Source organism: Nicotiana tabacum, chromosome 8, assembly GCF_000715075.1.
Source record: "Nicotiana tabacum cultivar K326 chromosome 8, ASM71507v2, whole genome shotgun sequence".
In the NCBI taxonomy this organism is placed as follows: domain Eukaryota; kingdom Viridiplantae; phylum Streptophyta; class Magnoliopsida; order Solanales; family Solanaceae; genus Nicotiana; species Nicotiana tabacum.
In genome coordinates, this window is record NC_134087.1 from 33,267,625 (window position 1) to 33,289,971 (window position 22,347).

At 38.4% G+C, this 22,347-nt stretch overlaps 1 protein-coding gene across 1 annotated transcript; it reads left to right on the top strand.

Moving 5' to 3' along the window:
• The first annotated feature begins 9,482 nt into the window (after positions 1-9,482).
• Positions 9,483-12,294, top strand: LOC107778715 (endoglucanase 17-like). The gene is made up of 8 exons (XM_016598999.2): positions 9,483-9,805; positions 10,114-10,320; positions 10,400-10,600; positions 10,740-10,832; positions 10,944-11,105; positions 11,224-11,335; positions 11,428-11,591; positions 11,692-12,294. Exons 1-8 carry the CDS (start codon positions 9,551-9,553, stop codon positions 12,022-12,024), a joined length of 1,527 nt encoding a protein of 508 aa, XP_016454485.1. The 5' UTR covers positions 9,483-9,550; the 3' UTR covers positions 12,025-12,294.
• Positions 12,295-22,347: the final 10,053 nt, after the last annotated feature.

Here is a 22,347-nt window from a genome sequence, read left to right on the forward strand (position 1 = left end):
AAGGAGGTCCTAGGATCGTGCCCTCCTTTAATGTCAACTATGAGGGTCATTGATGAAGGTGTATCGGTGGAAATAAATATCAAATTTCCTGTAACGGGCTCAAAAGATATTCCAAGCAGCCTTAAGCTCAAAAGATTATAGAACGTTTTTCAGTTGTTTCGGCACATAAACAAGATTTGAGATCTTGGAAACAAATCATTTAAGTCATTAAAGTTCAGCAGTCCTTATTTCTAGTTGTTGCTCAATGGATCTCCATTTCAACAAAATTTAGCTGTCTCTTAAAAAAAAAAAAATCTCCTTTTACTCGAGAATTGAGGCCTGAGCACCAGTGCGTTCTTCAGAAAATAACGAAATTGTCCAAAACTCTATTTTCTTTTCGGATGAAGGAATGTGTCCTTGCTTGAAGACTTAAAATAGCACTCTTTGTAGAAAACTTAATTAGAGGGAGAGTAATATAGTACGCAGTAGATCATCATATATTGTCTAAAATTATGTGAAAGTATGTATTAAGACTAGAACAAGCAAGTCGGGGATCATAACAGTTATAAAACTGGTTTTTCAGTTTTATAAATTGACTATATAAACCATTGTAAGGCTACCAATTACTCCCTCCGTTCCAATTTATGATTAGTACTTAAAAACCAGTAAAAATTACATACTACTACATATAACTGCATGTAGTAAGTTTTTTTTGGGTATTTAGTACTATTTTCTTTACATTGTCCTTGTATGTCTTAAATCCATCAAAATAGAGGTTGGAATGATGAGTCCTTATAGCAGCACACAGCCCATGCCTCTTTAGTTGCGCCCCATGACTGGATTGAGAATGCAGTAAATCCTCTCTAGCTACCATCCTTGTTTCTTTAATCCTTTCTCCGAAAACGTAATAGCACCTTAGAGAAAATGAGTAATGGGGTTTGTCCACTATACTATCTACATTCAATTGTCTCAATCTTCATATGACTCTTGATGAGGAGCGCATTCCTATCTTACTTATCATTTTACAAACTCAGAAAAGTTTGCAGGACATAAATTCCTGCAGGAAATCAATATGAAGTAGTAGTGTTAGCATAAAGTAGACTTTTTAAAATTGAATAGATACATGTGCTTTTGCCTTTTTGCATGTGGAAAGATATCAGAGAGCACATGGATATATGATAAACCTGATACAAACTTCAGCTCTGGACCATGGCCTAACTAAGCTTTTTCTGCTGACCACAATTTGGATTTTTCTCAACTTCTTTAATTTGTCCTAGTAGTAATGTTAAAATTTTCACTTCTAACTAGAAATTAATTGATGTATGGAAATCCCCTCCCCCTCCCACACACAATAATAACAACCAGTAAAATCTCATAAATAAAGTCTGAGAAAGGTAATATGTATACAGACCTTATTACTATCTCGAAATAATAAAAAGGTTATATCCGAAAGACCTTCGGCACCACACACCAAAAAAAAAAACCCTCCCATAACTATTCAAGATTACTGGAAAGGCTCCTGTGGATGAGGTTTTATCATTTATTATAGGCACAGAGGCACTTCTCAGTTCTCCACCAATCCACAGCCTTCTTTTCATTCTTATTTAGTCGCTTTTGCCTGTCAGTTGGTCTTAACCACTCTCCTCGGCGAATGTGACCCTTCATCACTTTTCTCTGTTTTCACATATACACAAACAAAACTGAGCTACTCCCTCTTTCCGTAACAACTGACCAATAATTAGTGTTACTAAATTCTAAACAAATTCTAAACAAAAATATTAAATTCTAAACAAAAATAATTAGTGTTACTAAATTACCTTTTATTAAATGTTGCACCATAGTTATAGTAGCACTTACTTTTCTTCTCAAATATGAGAAGTAAATGACTTTTTAGGGATACGTACATAAGGATAATCTTGAAAAAATAAATTGAATTTTTGTTTGATTATATAAATAGACATTTAATTTTGGACCAAAATAAAAAAGTAAATTGGTCACTTATTGTGGACCGGAAACAGTAACAAACTGGACAAAGGATTTAAAATAAGTATTACATCGATTGGAGAATTCTTAACCAATTTATGTTGATATATTCCAAATCTGATCAACTTAATTACCTTCCCATTTTTGTAGCACAAAATACATTAGTACTATTATATTATTTGGGGAGTCAAAAAGATTATTCTTTGATTACGCTTTTCTTAATTCATCTTTTATGTAGATTTTCTGAGTTGATAGCTATTATGGCTTATATTATTTTCGAGTATGTAATTTTTAAATTAATAACTTTAATTTTCAAGAACTTAAAGGACTTTTTCGAACTTACACCGAAAACTAAGTACTTTGGTTCTAAAGTAACAAGCAAAATAATAAGAAAAGGACGCCTTTTCTAAAAATTCTTTTCCCTTTGAACTCAATGAGTCAAAATGGTAAGGGAAGGAACATTCCTTTTTTGGAGAATAGCTAACAGCAGGAAATAGAAGAGTAACACGAAGAAAATACTACTTATTTCTTTCTTTCTAGGCGTATGTAGTACCAAAATGTAAGGAGAAATGCAATGAAAGATGGGGAGTTGTTGGTAGATTGTGCAATGGAGTCTGTCCCAAATCGATTGATACACAGCTTCTTGATTCAAGTGCATTGAGCATGAGAGGCGTGGCATGGGCCTTTTTTGACCACTTTCTTCACTCCAGATTCAAACACCACACCATCCTCATATTCCTCTACTTTATCCGACACACAACTTCATTCTTCTCTGCAGTATCGTATTTTTCCTCTTCGTAAACTTAACTTCTAGCTACTTCCTAGTTTGTTTCCCAATACATAGCAATGGATAGCTTCGATCACTTCATCTCGATATCAATAGTCAATAGGCATTTGTAAAATATTAGCCTGACGTACTAAGTTCTGCGCGGAATTCGGGAAAAGGCCGGACCACAAGGTTAATAGTAGAAACCCAATATTCAACCATAATCCTAGTAATGATTCTTTTTTAATTTCTTGTCTACAGAAGGGACGGCAATACAATTAATACTTCAGATTAGTGATACATTGCAACGGAACGTAATAGATTAATCAACAGATACCAGGCCGATATATATATATACTAGAGTTACTCCCACAAAGTAATGATTAGATTAACATAATACAACTTCGACTCACAAACCTCATTTGTATTATTGAATATAATAATTGCTGTTGAACACGTACAACTATTCAATATAGGTCAGATTTCATCATATCGTTGCTAATTGAGTGAAAAAAAATGCCATCATAAACCAGAAGCTAAAATTGACATGGTTTGCCAAATTTGCTCGAAAGTGATCGCAGCGGCTAGCAGACTAGCGTTACCAATTTTTGTAAAGATTGAAATAGACTTCCAGCCAATAGTACTCAAATTGTCTAAAACTGTCAATGGCATGTGATAAGTCATTCTCGCAACTGCTGCTAACCTAACGTCTCATTATAAATGAATACTCCTTGACAATTTGATCTCGTGAATTCAAATTGTCAAATTTGGCCGTAGCAGTCAAAAAGTTAACGGGCAATAGAAGAAAAGCTACACCTTAATCTGAATAACAAAAATCCAATTTGTTAGTAATATACAGGAGGATTATGTGGATTAAAAGTTTTGCAATAGGAGTGATCTCAGAGTCCCATTTAATTTCTTTTGCTTATAGGACGCGTTAAAGCTTATTGTTTTATTAAAAAAAGTAAATGGACTCCATTTTAGGTCTATCCAGACTATAAAAGGGGTAAATTAAAATTGATCAAAGAAAATAAGTTGCGCTAAAACACAAGGAAATTATACTAGTAGAATTGTTAAAAAAAAAATTGCATAATGTTGTTTGCCAAAGTGAAAAGTGCTCTCCTACTATCAGTAGCAACAATATTATTTATCGTCTAGTAGTTTTAGAAGTGACACTGTTAGCGGCGGAAACGTAAAAGAAAGAACACAAGATTTAATGTGGTTCGGATCAAAATAATCATACGTCCACCAGAGAACAGTTGCCTTTTTATTATTAACAAAGGAAGGGGAGAGTTCCCAATTACACTTAAGACAATTTCTCTCTTAACTCTCTACTCACTACAATGTATTGTATTATTTTTGGGATGATTTCTACAAATGAAGGAGTGCATCTATTTATAGAGGTAAAAATCTCCTCTTGATGTCATTGGTGACATCAAACTACCTCCTCTTGATGTCATGGGTGACATCAAAGGAGGAAGCTTTCTCCTAGCATCCACACCAACTCTTCCAATTGGCATGTCATTGTTGACTAAACATAAACCAACACTTTCAATCTCCACCTTGGTTTGCGTTTCGAGCGTGTGTGTGAACAACTTTGGCCAAAATTTCTAAGCTTACTGGGCAACCCCGTTGTAAGAAACAAGAAGAATCAAACCATTGTTGAACATACCACCTCCACCTAACAACTATTCTCTTCGGAGTTGCATCAGTTGATGCACACCCCCGCCAAGTACTTGCAGTGTGCAAACTTAGCGAGCGGGACTATCTTGGTCAACATGTCTGCAGCATTATCGTCTGTGATAACCTTCACGACCTTGATAGTTCCCTCTTCAACAACATCTCGAATAAAATGAAATCTGACATCAATGTGTTTAGTGCGCTCATGAAATCTCTGATTTTTCATTAGATGAATAGCACTCTGACTATCACATCTAAGAGTTGATTCCAGCTTAACCAAACTCAATTCCACTACTAAACTTTTCAACCAGATAACTTCCTTCACCACCTCCGCTGCTGCCATGTATTTTGCTTCTGTCGTAGACAAAGCGACAATCAACTGTAGAGTCGACTTCCAACTAACGGCACTGCCAACGAGGGTAAAGATGTATCCAGTTGTGGACCTTCTTCTGTCAAGATCTCTTACATAGTCAGAATCTACATAACCGAGAATTGAAATACCTCCACCACTTTTTCGAAAGGTTAGACCAACACCAGACGCTCCTTTGAGATATCTCAATATCCACTTGACAGCTTCCCAATGCCTCTTTCCTGGGCTGGACATGTATCTACTTACCACACTTACAGATTGAGCAATATCTGGACGTGTGCATACCATAGCATACATAATGCTACCGACTGCACTGGCATAAGGAATCTTTGACATATGCTCCACCTCATCCTCGGACTGAGGCATTTGTAACTCTGAAAGTTTAAAATGAGGAGCTAATGGTGTACTTACAGGCTTGCACGTATGCATATTGAATCTCTCGAGAACCTTTTCAATATACCTCTTCTGAGAAAGATGTACAACACCATCTTCTCTTGAAATCTCCATACCAAGGATTTTCTTTGCAGCTCCTAAATCCTTCATGTCAAATTCCTTACTCAACAGTTTCTTCAAAGCATTTATCTCTGTAATGTTGTTAGCAGCAATAAGCATATCATCAACATACAACAGTAAATAAATTATTGAGTTACCAGACATTTTCTTGTGATACACACAGCTATCAAATGCACTCCTTGAGAATTAATGTGTAGTCATGAATGCATCAAACCTCTTGTACCACTGTTTAAGAGATTGCTTCAAACCATACAAAGACTTTTTTAGTTGGCATACGCAATCTTCTTTTCCCTCATCTAGGAAACCTTTAGGCTGATCCATATAGATTGTCTCTTCTAGATCACCGTGTAAGAAAGTAGTTTTGACATCAAGCTGTTGAAGCTCCAAGTCAAATTGGGCAACCAATGCTAGTAGCAGACGAATTGAGCTATGCTTCACGACTAGAGAGAAAATCTTATTGTAGTCAATTCCCTCCTTCTCACTGAAACCTTTTGCAACCAATCTCGCCTTGAACCTAGCATCTTCCACTTCGGGAATTCCCTCTTTCTTCTGGTAGACCCACTTGCATCCAACTGTCCTCTTCCTTTTTTGTCTTTTCACTAAGATCCATGTCTGATTCTTGTGAAGAGACTCCATCTCTTCAGTCATGGCTAACCGCCATTGTACATCATCCTTGCAAGAAGTTGCTTCAATATACGAGGAGGGCTCCAGATCCTTAATCTCTTCTTGTGCAGCTACGAACACATATGCAATCAAGTTTGCTTGATCTATAAGGCGTTCCGGTTCTCGTGTCTGCCTCTTCTCCCTCCCCTTTGCAATTGTGTCTGGTTCATTGAAAGCAAGTTCTTCAAGGTCTATATCTTCTGACTCATCTTTAACCTAAGTCTCTTGATCTTTTTCCTTGGCAAGCTCCACCGAAAGCTCCACCTGCTCGTCGTTCTTGTTTCCTGAAAACTCCATGGAAATTTTATGGGGATCAAGTATAGAGGATTCATCGAAGGTGACATCTCTACTAATTAGAAATTTAAGTAAAGACAAACACCAAAGTTTGTACCCTTTTACTCCATCCACATACCCTATGAATATGGCCTTCTTAGCCCTTGGTTCAAGCTTTCCTTCATTAACATGATAATAAGTTGGACACCCAAATACTCGTAAGTATAAATAGTTAGAGGGTTCACCTGACCATACCTCATTCGGAGTCTTAAAGTCAATTACCGTTGCTGGAGAACGAGTGACAATATGAGCAGCAGTGTGAACTGCTTCAGCCCATACTTTGGACATTTTGGCTTGTAGAAGCATACAACGAGCCTTTTCAAGAAGAGTTCTGTTCATTCTCTCGGCAACTCCATTCTGCTATGGGGTATGCCTGACAGTCTTATGTCTTGAGATCTCATGAACCTTGCAGAATTCATTAAACTCTTCATTGCAAAACTCCAAGCCATTGTCTGTACGAAGATATTTGATTTTCTGCTCCATTTGATTTTCAACCAAAATCTTCCATTCTTTAAATGCTTCAAAAGCATCACTTTTTACCTTCAAAAAATGCACCCAAACCTTTCGTGAAAAATCATCAATAAAAGTGAGAAGATACCTCTTTCTGCCCTTCGATGGAAGTCTAAAGGGACCCCATAAATCTGAATGGATGTAGTCTAGCACTCCTCTTATCTTATGTAGTCTAGCTGAAGCTGACCTTCTTCTGCTTCCCTAGAACGCAGTGCTCACAGAAGTCAAATGTGCTGATCTTCTCACCTTCCAAAAGGTTACGATTGCTCAACATCTCCAGTCTACATGCGCTCATATGACCTAGTCTCATGTGTCATAGTCTTGCCTTGTCATCATTAGATAACTGCACTGTAGATGTATTTGTAGAGCCAACAATGGTGCTTCCGGCCAATGTGTAAAGACCATTCTCCAGCTTGCCTTTCAGCATGACTAAAGAACCTTTAGTCACCTTTATAGTTCCTGCTTCGCTCATATACCTGTAGCCTTGTTCATCCAGAGTACCCAAGGAGATCAAATTCTTCTTCAGATCAGGAACATGACGGACTTGTGTAATAGTCCTCACGATTCCATCATGGCAGCGAACCCGAATTGAGCCAATGCCAACTATTGCACAAGTTGCATTATTGCCCATTACTACGGTTCCTCCACTTTTCTCGTAGCTGCTAAACCAGTCTTTTCGGAACGTCATATGCAGAGTACAAGCAGAGTCTAACACCCATTTGTTTTCATAACTACTATTATTATTACACGATGTTGTTAGTACATAATCATTATCAAAATTATGTACCTGTTCAACTGTAGATGCACTCGCCTTTTCCTTGGACTTTGACATTGGGCAATCTCGTTCAAAGTGCCATTTCTTACCACAACCCCAACAATCTGTATTCTTCTTGTTCACACGAGACTTTGATTTGTGCTTTGATTTGCTCTTTCCCTGTTGGCTAGTCCGGCCTCTCACAAAGAGCCCATTTGCCTGGTCATCTCTATCTCCTTCAATGTGCCTTCGCACATCATTAGAGTTAAGTGCCCGTCACACTTGCTCAAGCTTGATAGGCTTCTTGCTATACATCATTGAATTCTCAATATCACGATATCCTGAAGTCAATGAAAATATCAAAGCACATGCAAGCGTCTCCTCCTCCTTTTTAATCCCTGCAATCTGTAAGTCCATGACAAGTTTATTGAATGCATCTAAATGATCTTGTAACGAAGTACCTGATCCCATCTTAAATGTGTGAAGACGCCATTGTAACAACATCCTTGTTGTCACGGATCGGTCTTGGTATAGCCCATCTAGCTTTTCCCATAAATATTTGGCCGTCTCTTCGGTACCCGTACTCACTTCACAAAGCACATTAGGTGCAAGGGATAGTTGTATTACACTCAATGCATCCCCTTCAATCTTCTCCTTGTCGGGAGCTGATATATCCTTAGGATACTTTCCGTCAATAGCATGGATTGAACCTTCCCTCCGCAGTAACGCCATCATCTGGATCTTCCAGATATTGAAGTTGTTGCGTCCACTGAATCTATCAATTTCAAACTTCATGGAACTCATCTTTGCTTGTTCTTCCTCCTTAGATCGTTAAAGAATCTTGTTGCTCTGATACCAATTGTTAGCGAAAATGTAAAAGAAAGAACACAAGATTTAACGTGGTTCGGATAAAAATAATCCTACGTCCACCAGAGAACAGTTGCCTTTTTATTATTAACAAAGGAAGGGGAGAGTTCCCAATTACACTTAAGACAATTTCTCTCTTAACTCTCTACTCACTACAATGTATTGTATTATTTTTGGGATGATTTCTAAAAATGAAGGAGTGAATCTATTTATAGAGGTAAAGACCTCCCCTTGATGTTATTGGTGACATCAAACTACCTCCTCTTGATGTCATGAGTGACATCAAAGGAGGAAGCTTCCTCCTAGCATCCACACCAACTCTTTCCACCAACTTTTCCAATTGGCATGACATTGTTGACTAAACATAAAACAACACTTTCAGACACCAAATTTAAGAAAGAGATTAAGTAGACGTTTGGCCATGAATTCCAAAATAAATTTTCAAATTTGCAATTTCACTAAAATTTGAGTTGAAAATGAAGTTGTGTTTGGTTATAATTTTTGCAACATATTTAAACCTTTTTTTTTTTTTTGCAAAATCATGAAATATGATTTATACCCCATAACTTGTAAAAAATATCAAAACCGTCCCAATTAATTATACTACTTGAAATAAACAATCAAACATGCTATTGTTTAGCAACATGGTAGTCATCACAAGGAAAGGGTTCACACGTTGATAGTTATAGGTTAATAATTAATGGGGTCATTTTATAAATTTTAAAAGTATAGAGTAAATTTGTAAAATTTAAAACTAGTGAAAATGCACTTTCAATTGAAAAACTGGTAAGAACCGATTTTTCAAATTTGAAAATACATTTTTAAGTGAAATTGGAAAAATTGGTAAGATATGGATAACCAAACATTGTTTTCAAAGTTTTTTTTGGAAAAAAACAAAAAATTTGTATGTCCAAACGGGCTCTAAAACTGCAGCATTAGTTAAATGAAGCCAAAAGAAGTTACTACTACTAAATGCTAATTGGAGTTGCATTGGGGGGTTAATGATTGCGACAGGCTGCATCTTTATTTGTTTTGCCTTATAAATAGAGGGGATACTCGTTTACTGAATCTGCAGCCTTGCTTGTTGGTTAGTTGGCAAGAGTGTAGTGTAGCGTGTATACTCTCAGTCCAAATGGCTTTCTTTTACATTTCTTCTTCCAAACTAGCTTTACTTGTTCTGCTCTGCTTCACTGCCTCTTATCTGCTTCATTGCAGTGCCCACTCTGACCACCATGGCCGTCATCCTCACTATGCCTCTCACAATTACAGAGATGCTCTCACCAAATCCATTCTCTTCTTTGAAGGTCAGAGGTCAGGCAAGCTCCCTCCTAACCAGAGAGTCACTTGGCGTAGAAACTCCGCTCTTTCAGATGGCTCCGCATTGCATGTATGTCGTCGGAATTGCTCCTCTTACTTTCTAGCTGCTAATTTGTTAAAAAGATGGGAGCCTTGGTATAACTGGTAAAGTTGTCACCATGTAACCGGAAGTTTACAGGTTCGAGCCGTGGAAACAGCCTGTTGCAGAAATGCAAGACAAGGCTGCGTACAATAAACTCTTACGGTTCAGTCTTTCCCCGGACCCCGCATATAGCGGGAGCTTAGTGCACCGGGATGTCCTTTTTAAGTTGTTGAAATAAACAAAACTTGACAAGTCTTTTTATTGATTTTTGGTGTGAAATTTATGGGAATGTGCAGGTTGATTTGGTTGGGGGATATTATGATGCAGGGGACAATGTGAAGTTTGGGTTCCCAATGGCATTCACCACCACTATGCTATCATGGAGTGTGATTGAGTTTGGTGGAGTGATGAAAGGAGAGCTCCAGAATGCAAGACAAGCCGTTCGCTGGGCCACTGACTATCTTCTCAAGGCCACTGCCTATCCAGACACCATATTTGTTCAGGTTAATATATACATATATATTATCTGCATTCTGTATAATGAATATCTCATGAAATTTTACCTTAAAACGTTGTTAATAGGTGGGGGAAGCAGGAAGTGACCATGCTTGCTGGGAGAGACCTGAGGATATGGACACCCCAAGAAGTGTATTCAAGATTGACAAAAACACTCCAGGGACTGAAGTAGCTGCAGAGACTGCTGCTGCTCTTTCTGCTGCTTCTTTGGTTTTCAGAAAAAGTGATCCCACTTACTCCAAGCTCCTTGTGAGGAGGGCCATCAGGGTATTAATTGCTAATTACGTCTATGTTACAATTATGACTAAACAGAAACACCACTATTAATTCTGCACATAATTATAGTTCAAATTGAAAGCAAAGCATTACTCCTACTGTTTATTTATTTATTCATATTGGTTTGTAGGTGTTTGAATTTGCGGACAAGTACAGAGGTTCCTATAGCGATGGATTGAAGAACATCGTCTGCCCCTTTTATTGCTCATATTCCGGATACCAGGTTTTTTCTTTTGCTAGTATATGTCATGATTTCTTCATATTAAACATGATTGAGCTGAGTTTTCTTTAATTAAAGGAGTAACGTTTTTGGCTGTTGGTTTAATAAATGAAGGACGAGCTGTTATGGGGTGCTGCGTGGTTACATCGAGCCACGAAGAACCCTTTTTACCTACATTATATCCAAAGAAACGGGCAAAACCTTGGGGCCGACCAGAGTGATAACACATTTTGTTGGGACAACAAGCATGTTGGAGCAAGGATTCTTCTTTCCAAGGTTCAATATTTATTTTCCTATGTTGTTTCTCTGGTAATATTGACAACCCTTTAATATCTGCCTCAGTCATCACTCATATTTAGAGTTCATTTTTCTTTTTGGGGGTTTTGATCTTCAGGCATTTATTGTTCAAAAGCTTCAATCTCTCCATGATTTCAAGAGTCACGCAGACAACTACATTTGCTCCGTCATCCCATGGACACCCATGTCTCAAGCACAATATACTCCAGGTTGTTCTCTTATTATCTTATTCGCCTTTATTTCCCGTTCAAGTAATGCTGGTGGATGATATAATTCTTAGTTTGAAAATAAATTCTTACAGGAGGGCTACTCTTCACTATGAGTGACAGCAACATGCAATATGTGACATCCACCTCTTTCCTGCTGGTAACCTATGCCAAGTACTTGACCTCCGCTCACATGGCTGTGAATTGTGGTGGCGTTCTTGTCACGCCAAAAATGCTACGAAATCTTGCCAAAAAGCAGGTAGGTGAATCAATTACTTAAATCAATTCCGCACCATTTTTAAAGTATGTGGATTTGGGAGGACTATTATACTAATAAAAAATTCCGTACCATCATCCAGGTGGACTATCTGTTGGGAGATAATCCATTAAAAATGTCGTATATGGTTGGATATGGGACTAGGTACCCGCAGAGGATTCACCATCGAGGATCGTCTTTGCCATCGATGGTGGTGCACCCAACAAAGATACAATGCTCGTCGGGGTTCAGCATGTATAACTCGCAGAATCCAAACCCGAATATTCTGGTGGGTGCTGTAGTTGGTGGACCGGACCAGCATGATAACTTTCCAGACCAGCGCTCAGATTATGAGCAATCGGAGCCAGCCACTTACATTAATGCCCCGCTGGTTGGATCGCTGGCTTACCTTGCACACTCGTTCGGCCAACTCTAGAAGTATCAGCCACAAATCTGTTAGCCACAGGACTATGGACCTGGTTACAGGGATCTCCTAGTATCAGAAGAGTAGAATGAAGTCATTTTAGCCTTCTAGATTATAGCGGCTATTGGCATGGCGTTGGTGATGTGTGAGTGTATTGGCAGAGAGAGCCAAAACAGGCTCGAGATTCCAAAAGCCCCACCTCATGTTTATTGTGCACTCGCATGCTATAAACAGCCTAATTAAAGATATTTGTTTGTCCTTTTTATTTTGTTCTTTTGTTGATCCAGCTTTCCAATTGCAAGATTTTAACTTTGAAATATCATGCTTATACCATGTTGATTTCGTGTCTGCAATGCCGAATTTAATGAACAAGTATCAATTGAGTAGCATCAGACTGCAGTCTTTCTATTTGTTTAGTTTTGGGAACGTTAAAAATGCTATTATTTATACTAAAAGCTTAAACAGAGAATGCAAACATTAAGCAGAGTTCCAAATAAGAGGCAAAGGTGAGGCACAGTGCAATCTGTTTTTTAGTTAATTTTGGGATCACGTTTTGTTGCAGCACCAACGTGGTCTCCTGGAATTCCTAACTAAGATCCATTTTCTCAATGCCTGAAATTATTTTGTAGTGGATAGCGTTCAAACGAAATGTATAATTGAGAGTAGTTTATAGTTGTATTGGTCAAAATTTGGATTGATCTTTATAGCTGCAAATGGACGTGGTCGAGGATTAAGCCGACCACGGCATGAGGGTGAAGAGTCAGTCTTAAGAAAGATTATTGCCGAGGTCGAGCAAAGGGAATATGAAAATAACGGTAGGATAAGTTAGAATTGAAATAATATTCCTTCTGTTGTACTTTTTTAGGGTTTCTCATAAGTATCCCTTATAAATAGGAAGAGATAAAGAACAAAAATGGTATCTTCACCTTTTGATAAGAGCACATTGTAAAAGGGTTGACTGAGGAGAATATACAAAAACTTGTTCACTGATTATATTGTTGGATTTACGCTGTTCATTCACAAGATCCAAAGATTCCTTATCTTTCTTCATTTCCTATCACCCACGTTGTTGTCAGGGAGGAAAATCGTCCAAGTCACCTAACATTTGGGTGATAAATTCCTTCTTATTACATTTATTACCATTATCTACATTTATTGCATGCTTCTATTACTACATTCATTGACAATCATTGGTCATGTATTCGATATCTATTATTCTTGAACACGATCTCATCCCACTGATATTTTTCAATTTTAGATCTAGAATTTATTATGTTTAACTAGAATCCATCCTCTCTTTTCTTATTAATTAGTTTAACAAAAAGCTCAACACTTTTTCGTCAAACAATTTGGCGCCGTCTGTGGGGACTTTCTAGTTAAAATTTTAGTTTTTTCTAGATAAAAAAAAACGAGAACAACGATCTTTTTCTCGTTTGCACGAACTAACAATGGCAGGAAAAGGAGATGAAAGACAGAAAGAAGTAGTGTGCGTCACTACCAACCTCTTGAACACCATCAACGAGGATGATAGAGAAGACGAGGAGAATGTGACACCGAGTGCTACACCCGGGCGGAGTGACTCACCTCCCCCTCATGGAAGTGTAACTGCTTCACGCGAAAGGGGATCCTCCACGTCCACAGCTGAGGAAGCGCTATCAGCAGTGAAAAAAATACTGAAGGAGTGGTTGACAAGTACCCTAAATAACATACTCGACAAACCCGTTCAAAGGATGAATAGAAACGCCGCACAAGCGGATACCACAACAACCGCAGACGAGCCACCTGCTCCCCAAATAGGTAACACTCACACCACTGTTGATGCAGGTTACGACGCACTTGCAGCCATTCTAAAGAAAATGGAAGAAATGGAGAACGAGAATAAAGCGCTCCGCCACCAGATGAGGGAATATCAAGAAAGGGTTGATAACATACCGGGCGCCCCAAAACTGCTACCAAAACGGAACGCCGACCAGTTCGTCGAACAACGGTACAACGAGGAGGCAGCCCCGCATGCCATACCCAAGACCTTAAAAATGCCACCATATTTGAAGATATACGACGACACAACAAACCCCGAAGATCACATCATTCATTACGTCACAGCAGTGAAAGGCAATGACCTCTCAAAAAAGCAGGTACCATCAGTGTTGCTAAAGTAAGGGTGTAATGTGGGCCGGTCCTGGGCCGAAACGGGCTTCGTGGGACGATCCTAAGTGGGCCGGTCCTAAGTAGGCCCGAGATTCGTGGGCCGGTCCTAAGTGGGCCGGGGCTTCGCGGGCTTTTTTGTAGTAACCGGCCCGGGACTGGGAACACTATCTAATGGTCCCAGGCTAAGTGGATCGGTCCCGGGCCTATGTGGGCCTGACCTATTTTTTTTATCTAAGGCAATTTCTTGTATATATATATATATATATATAGGCCTAAGTGGGCCTGGCCTATTTTTAAAAAAAAATTGTTTTATCTAAGGCAATTTTTTTAAATTATATTATATAATTGTGACTTAAATTTTTTAATTCAAATTTAAATACAAAAATATTGTAAATATATATTCAAAGGAATGCGTTATAATGTTTATTATTATGATATTAACAAAACATGACAATATCTTTCTTAGTCTTCCTCCCTCCCAATGGAATGAGCACAACAAGGTGCTAATACCACCGTTGAGAAGAAGAAGAAACTAATCAAGATGTGCCAAAATACAAGTTACATATTAATTTACATTGTATTATTTTCATTGGTGGTGGCAGAAAAGAAGCTTGTTCATCACCGCTTCCGGGCGAAGCTGCATCCTCCGCAAGTTCAGCTAGCATTTCTTCGTAAGCTTCGTCTTCCTCTGATTGTGATTCAGCAAGTCCAAAATTTCTTCATTCCGAACGGATCCAATCTCTGAAAAATACTGATTTTTCCAAGTTCTCCCTCATAAACGCTCTATAATCACTGAGTTGAAGTTTTGCTTGACTGAAAGCGCTCTCTGATGCTATTGTTGAAGCTTGAATGATTAAAATGTCTCGGGCCATCCTTGAAAGAATTGGAAAGTATTTTTCTTTGTCCTTCCACCATTCCAAAATATTAAAGGAGTCGTCGGGATTCACTTCCTCAATTCCCTATGACAAATAAACTTCAAGCTCATTTAGTTGTGAACAATCACTAGTACTAGAACCTTGAGAACCCCTGAACCCGGCCCAAGCAGTAACTGCTCTTGCTCCCGCAGTTTTTTTAGATGATTGAGAACTATAAGAAGAAGGAGTTGAAACATTTGGTCTAGCATGATCTATTGCAATTTGATAAGCACTATATATAGTTTGAGCATTTATTTTAATTGAGGCTTATGCTTCCGAAAGTGTAGACAACTCCTCATCTTCAAGTGCTAAATTATTATAAATAGTTTTATACCAAAATTTAGGACCTCCTAATTTCATAGGATTTAACAAGGCAGCAACACCATAAATAGGGGGAACAGGGAAAAATATTTTTTTAAACTTCTTTCTCATAGAATCAATAGCTTGTTTATAAATTTCCCCACCCTTTGAAAAATAAGCAAACAAATTTGCAAGTTCTGGAATATAAACTAAATAGTTAGAAATAATCGGATAATATTTCCCAAAAAATTCATTTGTAGCAATATGAAATTTTTCTAAAAAATCTACAAGCATTTTAATATTAGCCCAATCCGCATTTGTAAGGTGCTCATCATCATCACTTACGTGAGCATTAAACGTTGAGTTTATGGGGTTTTTATATTCATATGCAACAACTAAACTTTCATACATGTAATTCCATCTAGTTGGACAATGTTTATGAACCTTTCTTTCTTTTAGGCCAAATTCATCGCCTCTTTTAAAATATTCTCTAAGTCTACTTCTACGGTTTGAATAAAAAAACCAGTGAATAGCCATTTTAACCTTTTCAATTTCAACACTTAAAATTCTCATACTATCACCCACAATTAAATGATAAAGATGACAATCTAACATGAAAAATGTTACTAAATGCAGGATTTAGTATAGTGGTAAGCAAGGCTACAACATTAGTGTTACTAGTAGCATTATCCATTGAAATTGACATTATTTTATCACTAATGCAAAAATATCTACAAATATCTGTAACCGTGCTAGAAATAAACTGCCCCGTGTGACGTGAATTAATTATTCTATATGCGATAATGCGCTTTTGCATTATCCAATCCTCATCAATTCAATGACTGGTAACAGTAAGATAACCACAGTCATTACCACTACTACCAATATCAGTAGTAATAGCAACACGACAATTAATATGAGTAAATAAATAGCGCAAATATTATTCATATTCATATTTATATTTATAAATATCGCTCTTTACGGTTGTGTGAGTCCATCCTTTATAAGTAGAATTAAAAACTCTTTTAATATAATGCACAAAGTGATTGTTAGAAGGAAAACCATAGGGTAAGCAAATAATAGTAATCAATTTTGCCAATTCTTCCCTATCTTTTCTTGGATCATAATATAAAATACCACCGATAACAGTGTTAATTCCCGGTTAAAATTGATTTGACTCGGTACTAGGGTCATGCTGACTAGGTATACTTGTCCCCTCGATCGAAGCTTTCATATGAAGATATTTAACTTTTTCTTGAGGGTGTAGCATTATGTGTCTCCTCAAACTCCCCCCCGACCTCCACCATATTTAAAAGATAACTCTTTGCCACAAGTTTTACATTTAGCCCTATTTTTTCTCTTATTTGAATAAAAAATGGCCAAACAAAAGATGTTTCGGCCCGTTTAGAAGGTTGTCTAGAAAAAGTATGGGTAGTAACATGGGGTCAGATGGGGCATCATTTGGATTATTATTAGTTGGGTTAACTTCAGCAACAAGACTAGTGGGTGTATCGTCATCCGGTTGCGTTTCATCCAGATCTATTTTCTCCTCATTATCTTCATCAATAGTTGGATTATGATAAAGAGCATTCATATATTCATGGTCTAACTGTTCACCACCTCCAACATTATGCAAATATTGACTCTCAGTAAATTGTAATAAAGTATTATCACTATCAAGAATAGGAGCAAGTTGAGGGCGGGTATGGGGTTTGGGTAGGGGATCCCGGGGAATTGAAGGAGGAGTAGATTGGTCACTAGATTCACCACTCTTAGATTTTCCCTTATTTTTACTAAATATTTTTTTTAACGAAACATCCATCTTAATTAATCAAACAATACAAAAAAGTAAATAAAACAAACAAAACTACTATATTAAAACTTAAGAGTTGGAACGAGTTTACCAAATTGATGAACAACTTGTCGAAAATTATATATCGTTGAAAACTTGAATTCTTCAATTCACCAACTTCATAATTTTTCACAAATTGCAACAATAAAGTAAGCAATTATAGAAGAAAATTAGAGAGGGATTGATGATTTTGTGAGAAAAATGAAAGAATGATGGGGTATTTATAGTTGTAAATAGGGAAAAAGTGTAATTACAAAATGTTTGGGGTTAAAACAAAGTTGGGGGAGTTAAATGGCTATTTTAGATATCATGACCCAAATCGGAGGGCCGCAACGGGTATCCGGTACCTTACCCAACCGAGTACCAATGTAACGTATCTTTCTTATCATACCATCATGGGTAAATGGTCCATAAGGGCCGTCATGATATAACCAGAATAAAACATAAGGGAATACTCGACATAGGACGACCCAACATGTAATACAAACTTATACATGTGACATACGGGCATATAAGACCAAAATGATCACTTGTACACTGAACATAGGCTGACAAGGCTATACAATCTTTCATATACATGACATCTGTCTACAAGCCTCTAAGAATACATACACAACATAAAGGTCAGGATAGGGCCCCGCCATACTAATCAGTACATGTCCAAATCATACTGACCAAATAGGCAACTTCGGAGCAAGTGGAGTGAACCAACACCTTCCGCTGAGCTGATGGCCTACTAGGAGAACTGCCAACCTGTCTATCGGGACCTGCGGGCATGAAACGCAGCGTCCCTAGGCAAAAGGGACATCAATACGAATAAAGTTTCGAGTATGTAAGGAAGGAAAACATAAATAAGAATAGTAATGTAAAGTGAGATAGAGGAGATACAACCTATAGTATCAGAGCGCCTCTGAGGGATACTGACATGAATGCATGGTACATATATATACATAAGCTTTAAAAAACATACGGCTATGTGGGCATCATCATCATATCATACCCGACCTCAAAGAGGACTCGGTAAAAACGTACTCGGCCATCATAAGGCTCGATAGAATCGTACCCGGCCACGTGGAGCTCGGTAAACACAACTAATCAGTGGTTTCACAATACGTGTGGTACCCCTCCGAATATAGTGCGGTTCGGTAGAGTAAAATATATACTATATATAATGCATGCTAGACTCATAGAATCACGTTCTAAACCTTGCGGAGTGACTTAAGGTCGTTGCACCTTCGATTAACATTATGGACATCCATACCCTCAATATGAACCTCAGTAGGATTCAAGGATCATACACACTTGCTTAGAATAACTTTATAAGGAAAGAACAACATGGACAACCTTAGTTCCTAAGAGTAGATCTGTTATGAATTAGCGTATCATTTATGTTCTTGTTTCTTTAGATCATGCCAAAAGAAAGAAGTAAGTGCCTTAACATACCTTAAACACGTTGAGTCTTTAATATCTTCCAAGAAACTCTTCAAACAAGTCAACTCAATCTATCATAGCATAAGGAGATTCAAAATCAGTCTGTAACTTAAGCTAGTAGCTCGTTTACATTAATTCGGCCAGTATCTCCCTTTGTAACAAGGGCCTCTTCCAATACATATACCAACAATAACAGCCAGAGAAATCCAGTGATGTATAAATATCAATAACAAGATACCATATAATAACAACAAGTCACAACTACTTCACGACGAGCGACAAGCTCCAATTGGAATTCGTATAACACATATCACCCCTTATTGACTTCTTACATTAACTTAACAGCATCATTAACATGATAATGAATTAGTTCATCAATGATTCCATCCTTATACCAAATATTTATAACGAAGGAAACAATCCACAACTCCAACTATCTTTAATTAGAAACTTTATTCATTAGTTCATGTCTAGTCCAACCATTTAACTTAATCAACATCAAGATAACCTTAAGCACCTAGAAGAACACAAAACACATACCTCCTAAAGTAGCTTCAAGTCAAAATTCAAGTAATATTTAGCTTACAATATCCCTCAATGGCAATACAATACCATAGAAGTGGCTTAAGCTAATCCAAGTATTATATTGTGGTTTATCATCCTAACAACTTAACCAACACATAAGAAAGATTAATCATAATTAGTAGGCTGTTATACTCACCTTAGCCAGTATCAACAACTTGAAATTTCAGCATAAAGCAGCCCACAACTATCCTCAATGACAATACAACCTCAAAGAGGTGTTATTCTTCACTAGAACTAACTTTTGATGTTGAAATATGGTGTAATCCATTTGCAAGACTTGAAATAACTTAGGGTTGATATGAAAACCATGGGAGAGTATTTTAAAGAACATAAACCAATTTAAACAACCTCCCACATGAGCTGGAACCGCCCAAAAATTAGCAACAACTAGAAGAACAAGAAACTTACTAGCGCCACGGGATTCCCGACAGTTGATTTGTGTTGTTTGCCCTTTGTTTAGGTCTTGGATCATGAGAGAACCTTGAGAGAGTATTTCTAGGGTTCTAAGGTCTGAATATACTGAAAATAATAACTTAAAACGGGGTTGAGGCATCTTATATATATCCATATGTCTTAAACCACATATGTGGGCCCCATAGAGAGCTGCTTGGCGCAGTCTCGCGAAAATACGAATATATCTCTAGTCTCATATCGTATCGATGAACGGTTTAATGTGTTAGAAACTAGACTCGTAGATCTTCAATTTGATATATAGATCATCCCTTGATTCAAAGTATATTGGGATAAAAATGCATCTACATTTGACCTAAATTTCAGCATATTATAAATGCAACTTGTGATGACCTTTGCCAACTTTTGGTCTTCAACTTGCTTGACTTCAAAATGTAGCACAAGACTATCATACGACTAAAATAACTCATAGCATAACCTCCTTATCATATTAATAACCATAGTCCTACCCTGAGGTACATGTTATAACATTCCAAACTTGTCGACTTTCAACGAAACTTATTTTCTTCAATTCATTTAACTTCTAAGCCTTCAAACCCTCTTGGTACTTGGTATTCATGATTTTAAATATTTGTAACCTCCATTGTAACATGATTAACTTACTTATGTACTTTCAAAGTTGATCTCATTTTTTAGCTTACATCAGTTGACTTACGAATATTCTCATGTATGAAAACATGGGTGTAACATTAGAAATAGCAAACAACTATTTTTGCAGGCCAACGACCATTTTTTAAACTTTTCTAACGGCTAAAAATATTTTGGAATTAATTTTTTTAAAATAAATAGCTGTTGGGCCCGTTTGAGCCCGTTTAGGACCGGTTGAACCGGCCCACTTAACAGCCAGTCCCGGGTCCAAATGGTCCCGGTCTCGTGGGCTTTTTTCACCGACCGACCCACTTAGTAGCCCACTCGCACCTGGTCCTGGGCTTAAACGGTTAGGCTCGTTTAGGCCCACTACCCATTTGGGCTCGCGGGTCTAGGTCGGGCCCGGGCCTAACCGGCCCACATGCCAGCCTTGCTGAAGAAGTTTGGCAAAACCTTAACAGGGGTAGCCTTAACATTGTACTCACAATTACCAGCACAATCAATAACAACTTTCGAAGAAATGGCCGACAAGTTCGTCACCACTCACGCTTGGGCCAAGAAGGTGGAGGCTAGGGTGAATGATATATTCGCCGTCAGACAATCGCCTGGCGAGGGACTCAAGGACTTCCTCGCTAGATTCAACAGAGTAAGAATGAGCTTGCCAAATGTATCAGAAGGGATGGCGGGGTGGCAGCTTTCCAAAATGGGTTAAATAGGAATGGGTGAAGGGCGATCAGAAAGTTGTTGAGCGGACTTATGAAATACCCTCCCACCACTTGGGAAGAAATTCACAACACCTATTGCGCCGAGGTGAGAGCAGACGAGGATGACCTCAACGGTCCGACCCAATGGCTAACGTCAGTCCAAACGGAGCCGAGGAAAGACAAACGTAATGAGGGCCGAAGAGACCATTCAGGCCCACACCCCAACCGGGACAGGCACCAACCATATGTCAGAACAACCATCCCGCCCTCTCCTCACCATGCCGAAGGGCCGTCCAGGCCAAATACAGGGACTCAACGGAATGAAAGAGGTATGCCTCCACTTTTATCTGCTCACAATTATTGTGTTTCCCCTTCAGAAATAGTGTACGCACTAGAGAAACTCGGCCCGAAGGTAAAGTGGCCACAAAAGATGAAATCCGACCCAAGTACCAGAAAATCGAACGTCTGTGAGTTTCATCAGAAACTTAGCCAAAAGATCGAGGACTGTATAGCCCTACGGCAAAAAGTTGTGAACATGCTTCACCAAGGACACCTAAGGGAGTTAATGAGCGACCGAGGGAGAGCCAACTTCGGCCGCGGATGAGAACAACACCAAGGCCCTCCAAAGCCACCCTCCTCCGTCCGCACCATCCAAATGATCATCGGCGGAGACGATGAAGCAGCAATCAACCACGTGAAGTTTACCACCACACATAAACTGAAGCGGTCGATCACCCATGAATGGTATGATGACCTCGAAGACAGTATCATCTTCGATAAGTCAGATACCCACGGTTTGACCTTTCCTCACCTCGATGCTCTTGTCATTACTTTACGTATTTCAGATACTGATGTAAAAAGAATAATGGTAGATGACGGAAGCAGTGCATGTATTATTCACCCTCAAGTTCTCTCACAAATGAGACTCGAGGACAAGATAGTACCACGCCACATAACGCTAACAGGTTTTAACAATGCAGTTGAGCGAACCTCGGGAGAGATAACGCTGCCCGTTCTGGCTGGAGGCGTCACCCTAGAAACAACGTTCCACGTCATGAACCAGGACACAACTTATAACTCCATCATAGGGCGACCATGGATGCACTCCATGAGGGCCATCCCGTCCAGCTTGTATCAAGTAATCAAGTTCCATACTCCGTGGGGGATATTCAGCATCCTAGGCGAACAACGCACAACCTAAGAGTACTATCGCATCGCCTAAGATTGTACATACACTCAACAGTTAAAGGGAGCAGACTCAGAAGCATAGCAATTACCAAAGTCGGGCCCCGCACTCAACGTACAAAAAGATGTCATCAAGGACCCTGATGTCATAGAAGTC